Source organism: Tachysurus fulvidraco, chromosome 13 (assembly GCF_022655615.1).
Source record: "Tachysurus fulvidraco isolate hzauxx_2018 chromosome 13, HZAU_PFXX_2.0, whole genome shotgun sequence".
Lineage (NCBI taxonomy): Eukaryota > Metazoa > Chordata > Actinopteri > Siluriformes > Bagridae > Tachysurus > Tachysurus fulvidraco.
The window spans coordinates 26,957,976-26,965,475 of record NC_062530.1 but is presented as its reverse complement, the minus strand read 5'-3'; the positions used below and the strand labels follow the sequence as shown (position 1 = coordinate 26,965,475).

The 7,500-nt window shown below is 39.9% G+C and overlaps 2 protein-coding genes across 5 annotated transcripts in view; both read right to left on the bottom strand.

Annotated features, from left to right (window-relative positions):
* Window positions 1–3,013, bottom strand: part of gnb5b (guanine nucleotide binding protein (G protein), beta 5b) — a 15,294-nt gene extending 12,281 nt beyond the window's left edge. Inside the window, exon 1 of one of the 4 annotated variants that reach the window (XM_047822466.1) lies at window positions 2,322–3,013. In XM_047822466.1, coding sequence (XP_047678422.1) covers window positions 2,322–2,609 — 288 coding nt within the window. In that variant the 5' untranslated portion in view covers window positions 2,610–3,013. Of the gene's footprint in view, window positions 1–228; window positions 495–573; window positions 776–2,321 lie in introns of those variants that run through there. The other 3 variants (XM_047822464.1, XM_047822467.1, XM_047822465.1) reach the window with 3 other exon arrangements.
* A 941-nt stretch (window positions 3,014–3,954) lies between these two features.
* The window catches only part of myo5aa (myosin VAa), an 87,563-nt gene continuing 84,017 nt past the window's right edge, over window positions 3,955–7,500 (bottom strand). The window contains exon 65 of the mRNA XM_047822820.1: window positions 3,955–7,184. Within this exon, the coding sequence (XP_047678776.1) occupies window positions 7,032–7,184 (153 nt within the window). The 3' untranslated portion in view covers window positions 3,955–7,031. The remainder of the gene's footprint in view (window positions 7,185–7,500) is intronic.

Here is a 7,500-nt window from a genome sequence, read left to right as displayed (position 1 = left end):
AGAGAGAAACAGAAAGAGAGAGGGAGGGAGAAAGAGAGAAACAGAAAGAGAGAGAGAGAGAGAGAGAGAGAGAAACAGAAAGAGAGAGAGGGAGAGAGAGAGAAACAGAAAGAGAGAGGGAGGGAGAGAGAAAGAGAGAGACAGAGAGAGAGAGACAGAGAGGGGGGGATTTTTTTCTTTTAAAAAAGGAAAGAATGATAGAAAAATAAAGTAGATCATCTGCTTTACCTTTAAACCATGTAAGAAGTGTAAAAAACCCCAAGTCTGTTTCCACAACATGAGTTTTCTTCCCTTCCTTCACTTCCTTCCTTCTCTTCCCTTCCTTCCCTTTCTTTCCTTCCTTCCCTTTCTTCCCTGTAGCTTTGATGACTTGTTTGTAAAGCACGATCCCAGTTTAACACTTCTATGAACCCCCCAAACACCGAGCATCAGTTTAAGCTACTTCTTTAGTCACTAAAGTCTACAGTAAACAGGGAACAGCATTAACATCCATTAACAAACATCCAGCATTAAAGTTCACACAAAGTAAGAACGCTAACTAAACAATGTGGAATAAATCTCTTTATAAAATACCTTTTCTTTATAAAAGTGGAGTAAAGTTTAATCCAAGCTTCCACTTCCTATCAGTCCAGTGTGAGGACAGGAGCCTGGACCAGACTATTCCCATGACTAATGTAGGAGCAGCGTTAAATATCTCACATCATCAGTAGCTCTGATCTCCAGTTCTACACGATTCGGTTCTAAACACAGTGATGGTGCTGATGTTAAAAGGCAGAGAGGGAATTTTATAGAGAAACACTTAAAGACCTTAAAGTAAAACACCCCCCAGGAAGGGGCTAATGGTTCAGTCCAGTTAATCTAAACCCTCAGTACATGCAGGAATCAGGAGCTCTGATGCGGCTGCTCGTGTGGGGAAAATAAATAGAGATAAAATGAAGAATAAATCTAAAACCTGCAGAGTTTTATAAGGATGTGAATTAAATAATAAAAAATAAAAATAAAAATAAAAGATATAAAAAGATGAAAAGGATTTTATAAAGTAGCTCAGTGTACATGTGTTATGATAAGAGCTGATAAGGGTTATTTTTAAAAAAGTCATGTGTGTGTGTGTGTGTGTGTGTGTGTGTGTGTGTGTGTGTGTGTGTGTGTGTGAGTGAGATTGTGAGTGTGTGAGTGCTTGTATGTGTGTGTGTGTGTGTTTGTGTGTGTGTGTGAGAGTGTGTGAGAGAGAGAGAGTGTGTGTGTGTGTGTGTGTGTGTGTTTGTATGTGTGTGTGTGTGTGTGTGAGAGAGAGAGAGAGAGAGAGAGAGAGAGAGAGAGAGAGAGAGAGTGTGTGTGTGTGTGTGTGTGTGTGTGTGTGTGTGTGTGTGTGTGTGTGTGAGAGAGAGAGAGAGAGAGAGAGAGAGAGTGTGTGTGTGTGTGTGTGTGTGTGTGAGAGAGAGAGAGAGAGAGAGAGAGAGAGAGTGTATGTGTGTGTGTGTGTGTGTGTGTGTGTGTGTGTGTAAGTTATCATCAGCACATGATTTCCTGTCACCATTCTAATGAATTGTGTAAACATTCTGTATGAAAATGATTTATGTAAAAATAAATGAATAAAATAATCAAATATAAGACGAAAAAAGGTGAGAAAAAAATCACACAATACAAATGACATTTGAAAAGAATGAATTATGAATAATTAATTATTTCTAATTAATCATGAATCAATAAAGCATATTAAAGAAGGTTATGTAACTACAATAGCTGAATACAATATTATAAATTAAATAAATAAATAAAAAAACAATATTAAATCTGAGAAAAATGAGTAAAAAATACATCAGAATAAATAAATCTTATGTTAATGTAATGTAATGAAAGGGACTAAATGTAGACGTGTAAACTTCTGTTATTCTGCTGCCATGTGTTAATGTGACACTGTGAGAAAGTGTGAGGAAGGTGTGAGGAAGGTGTGAGGGGGTTGTGAGGAAGATGTGAGGAAGTTGTGAGGAAGATGTGAGGAAGTTGTGAGGAAGATATGAGGATGTTGTGAGGAAGATATGAGGATGTTGTGAGGAAGATGTGAGGATGTTGTGAGGAAGATGTGAGGAGGTTGTGAGGAAGATGTGAGGAGGTTGTGAGGAAGATGTGAGGATGTTGTGAGGAAGATGTGAGGAGGTTGTGTGGAAGGTGTGAGGAAGACATGAGGAAGATGTGAGGAGGTTGTGAGGAAGATGTGAGGAGGTTGTGTGGAAAGTGTGAGGAAGACATGAGGAAGATATGAGGAGGTTGTGAGGAAGATGTGACTAAGATGTGAGGAAGGTGTGAGGAAGTTGTGGTACCTTCTCCACACACAGTGAGCAGTAGTTAACTGGCTCATTGTGCAGGTAGATGTTCATCAGAGGTTTGTTTATGCTGCAGTTGTCACAGGCCCCGAAGGTGATCGCTAAAAACGTCTGATCACACATGATGCTGAGGGGGCAGTCCTGTCTCTCTCTCTCTCTCTCACACACACACACACACACACACACACACACACACACACACACACACACACACACACACACACACAAAATATACAAATCTGGAACAACTCTTTCACCTGATGCCCTTCTAATTAACGTTAGCATTAAACTACACGAAGAAGCTACGACTCGTTTCAGCTCTACAGTTTCTCTATAAAACACCGACCACAGATACAACACCGGTGGCTAGAATTACTTTATTATTAGACTTTTATTACTCATTATTAACAGCTTTGCTACAGTACCTTGAAAAGACAGGCTGGAATATTTAGCATTTTTATTTAAGAAACTTAGAGAAATAACTCACAATAATAATTAGAATTTGATGAATGTGTTATTCTGTATTACGCTTCAAAAAACAGCCACACTTTAAGATAGAATCAACACAATATCAGTTTAAATTATTGATCATAAAGTGTTAGCTTACCTGATAAGTGAGCGTGTGTGTGTGTGTGTGTGTGTGTGTGTGTGTGTGTGTGTGTGTGTGTGTAAGCAGGCTGTAAGCTTTTGAGACACAGATACACTAATCTCCTTACAGAAGGTATTATAGCCTGAAATAGCAGCCAGCCTCTCTCTCTCTCTCTCTCTCTCTCTCTCTCACACACACACACTACAAATAATATGACCTTTTATACTTTTTACTTTATATTTATCTTGAGCTGTAAAACCTGTCAACATTTATAAATATTTCTTTCTCCAGATCCTCTCAGCAATAATACATGTACAGTTCTTTTTAGCTATCTTTAGCAGTGGAGATTTATTTTTCTATTTAAAAAGCCTCTCAGAAGTCCTGTCAGATTAGCACATATTAGCGAACAGGAAAGTGTTATCTGTAAAATAACACCCACTCGTCAATATCGTTTAAACATACTCTCAGGATTCCTATCACGTTAGCTTACGCTAGCCGCTAGCAGTGCGAAGTACATTACTGTAATCTCATGGTCTATCTGTCAGCTGAAATCCAGTCCGGTTCAGACCGGTTTATACCAGTTTATACTAGTTCACAATTCTTTCCAGTCAGATTGATATATTGAAGGTTTATTTACTCTTTATTTACAGAAACATCTGAGGTAATTTTTTTTCTTTTTCTTCAAAACTTGTGTCATCATGACAGCTAATGTTAGCTAGCCGTATGAAGAAAATACAGCTTTACAAAATCCTGTCATTTTAGCTCTTATTAGCTAGTTGGCTAATGTTAGTGATGCAACTATAATTCGAATATTTTCTTTATATTCATTAATATATATATGAATATTTATGAATGTAATTATCATTAATGTTATCATGTTAGCACACGGTAGTTAGCTGGATAAGAAAATATTTAGAAATCGTGCACATGCAGAGAATTTCACTGTATAATCACTAAATAAATAAAAAATTCAAAACAAACATACAAGAGTATTAAAAACTTCCACGACATCATTTCTGAATAAACACAAGAAGCTGGACATTTAGTGTTTATTTCTTTTATTAGACTCGAACAGGTTTGGACACGTGATCGTTACAGCTACAGAAACTGAACGAGGTTTCCTCACAGACGAATCAGAGGAGACCGTCGCTCCCACATGGCTTTCAGCAGGACTGACTGTTTACAGTTCAGGGGACGATTAGCATTTCTGCCAACGCTAACAATGTTAGCTAACGCTACGCTTTTATACAGGCATGAATGAACAGCTTAAGGAAAGAAAGGGATTTAGTGCAACTCCATACTAATACAGCAAGTCTTTGGGGATCGATCTCTCTCTCTCACACACACACACACACACACACACACACACACACACACACACACTCACACACTCAGTGTAATGCAGTACGGTGGTTTAAGAAGCAATGACACATGATTAAGAGAAAATTTCAGCTAAAAACGATTTTTCTTTCTTTTTTTTTCTTCTCCAACCACAAACATGGAGTGGAATCAGATTCACCAGAATAAAGATCTTCTAATAGCAGAAACTTTAGCTTTATAAATGAAGCAGTGCTACTTTTCCTTTCGTAGTAAACAAACAAAGACCAAATCACACCAGAAAACAGGCCCAGTAACTTGAGTTATTTATTTTCCACCCGAGTGCCTGAAGTATTTTCCCTTAAACCTGAATTTAATCCTAACATGATTTTATTGTCAATGTTCTGGTGATTCTGCTGGACCTCCATGTCTGCTGTGTGTGTGGAGCTTCATGTGAAGGACGTTTCGAGTCTCTGTTACTCGTTGTGGGTCTGAAGGTGCGAAGGGTTCGAGCTCCACACTGACTTGTACTCTACAGGATGCAGTGAATTCAGCTCAGAGTGCATACCGAACTACAACAACGCAGCACCGATCACAACGTCAGCAAACAGGAAGTGATGTCGACAGGACTGTTCATTCAGGAAAAAAAACACAAGCATATAAACCAAAAATGTGAAAATGTAAACAAATACTTAAAGCAGGAACGAACAATCCAATAAAAACTCATCTGATATTTTCGGATGTGATGTTTTTTTTTTTTTTTATCTTAACCTGAGCAGTTAGCAAAGGTACTGAACATGTGAGTGTGTTTATAAGCTGCGTCCCCGTCGTTATAATTCTCTTATTGTGAGGAATAAGCCTAAACAAACTACATTGCATAAATCTAAGATCGTTTACGTGACATATCTGTAACACCGCCGTGAAATCTGACCGCGTGGAGGTTCGGATGTCCGTGATCGGATCTCTGCGTCTCTAAATAAACGTTTCTCTCCCAAGAAAATATCACAGAAGTGCATAAAAATGATATGACTGACTTACACCAGCTCATCACTGCTTATCAGGAAATCATCTCCTTAGTGACGATGAAAGAAAACAGGAAATGATGTCACATGATCCTTTCTGCTCCAGAGTAAAGGCCTGGCCAGGTGACGTATGACATCACTACTAACACTTCGGCTGATTTATTCCTGTTTTCTTTCTCTTCTAAATTAATAATCTCCTGATACACGGACGAGGCTGAAACAGCAGAGAGAAGTCAGAAAGTCGCAAACGTCAACCGAACACCACAGAAATCTTCACCTCACCTCCACATGATCAGCTGAAGCTCGAGGTTGGAGACAGACTAGAAAAATCCACTAACGCTGAACACTAAGGCATTTAAAGGCAAGCGCTAAGAGAGAGAGAGAGAGTGTGTGTGTGTATACGTGTGTGTGTATGTGTGTGTGTATATGTGTGTGTGTGTATATGTGTGTGTGTGTGTATATGTGTATGTATGTGTGTATATGTGTGTGTGTGTGTATATGTGTGTGTGTGTGTGTATATATGTGTGTGTATGTGTGTATATGTGTGTGTGTGTGTGTATATATGTGTGTGTGTGTGTGTTGCTCGGTCTCTCTGGCACAAACAAACAAAGAACACCAGCTCTGCCTATAGAAGGTTTTGATCTTTATATAATAATAATTCATGACTACAGTTTAACATGCTGTCGTAGTGAACTTTTAAACTCTATAATACTGTTATAAGTAACAAATCTCTTTAAATTCACACATAAAAAAAACCTCACGGAACTTAAAAAAAGAGGGATAGGAGCAGAGAGATCAGTTTATCCACGTGGGCGGAGCTTAAGTAAACTCACCGCCAGCGTTTCTAACGATACGGAGTGTGAAGTGCTGGTTTTAACGACACAATATGGCTGCTGCTATTAGATCACTAACAGTGTGAGCTTAGCTAAACTACTGACTAACATCAGGCTAATTCTATTGTTCTGTAACAAAGACACGTTCAGCAACCTTCACAATCCCGCTGTAGTCGCATCGTTACATCGGAGGGCGTTTAAACCGTCAGAAGGGGCGGGATTTCTTATGAGCAGGTGTGCGACTGTCTGATCGCATCTAACGTACACTCCGGAAAATCAGGACGCGAGATGAGAACGGAATGTCGAGAACGGAAAAAACTTTTGCTTTAAAACAAAACAAAAAAGTGCAGATTGCTCCTCCTCTTCCTCCATGTCATCAACATCATCATCATCATCATCATCACACAAGACACGAATATCTACGGATCTAAAACTACATGGCCTGCTAACAAATAAACATCTACATCACACACACTGAGCCTTGTTCAAAAACGACTCCATGTTATTTATCTGATACGGACATAAATAGAGGACGACGTGTTATATTTACTTCCTGTTTGGATTTGTCCAGGATCTGGACACAGCCACTATTTAAAGAGGAGACGAAGCGATGAGAGACGGCGGCTTAGAGCGATAAATAAAACATCCCGGCGTCGTACTTAATCTTATACCGTGTCACATCTGTGTCGTCTGACTGTACAAAGAGAAGCAGGAGAACGAGGAGGTTTAGACTCGTCGCCCCCCCGCTCGCGGTGATATGGTACATTCCCGTATGAAATGTGTGATATTCCAGTGACCGAGGATTCAGAGTGTGTGTGCTTGAACGTGCGCGACATTAATGACGTCTGTTTCACCGTATCGATTCTCAGTGAAGATGAGACCATGCTTCGTTTCCTCTTTATCTCAGAGCCCGATTCGATCGGCTGAGGAGGAACGAGCGCAGGGATTAGACTCGAGTGAGGAAGGACAGGTTGAGGCTGCTGGGGATCTGAATGGTGTCCAGGGCGAGGGAGGACGGGTTGAACGGGAACGTCACGGGGTAGATGACCTTTGTGTCGAGGAGGAGTTGAGGTGACTCCTTACGGTCCCTCAGTCGATTCTGGGAAAGAGAAGAAGACGATGCGAGATCGTCAGGGACGGGCTGATCATTTATAATAAACACTGCCATGTTTAATACCGATGAACCTTTAGACTGAGGACAATAATATTCCTGTCTAATCAGGACACTTGGGACCAATCTTGGACCAAAGGAATCCTGGAGAACAAAGACTGAGGTGGAGATACAGTGGACTGCACTTTGGCTAGAGATTACAGATGGATGAAGCGTTTATGGAAAATGATTAGCTCTAATGGTCTCTATGGAAACAGCTAAAGTTCATCTAAAGTCTTTCTGAAACAACATGTGATGAGCAGAA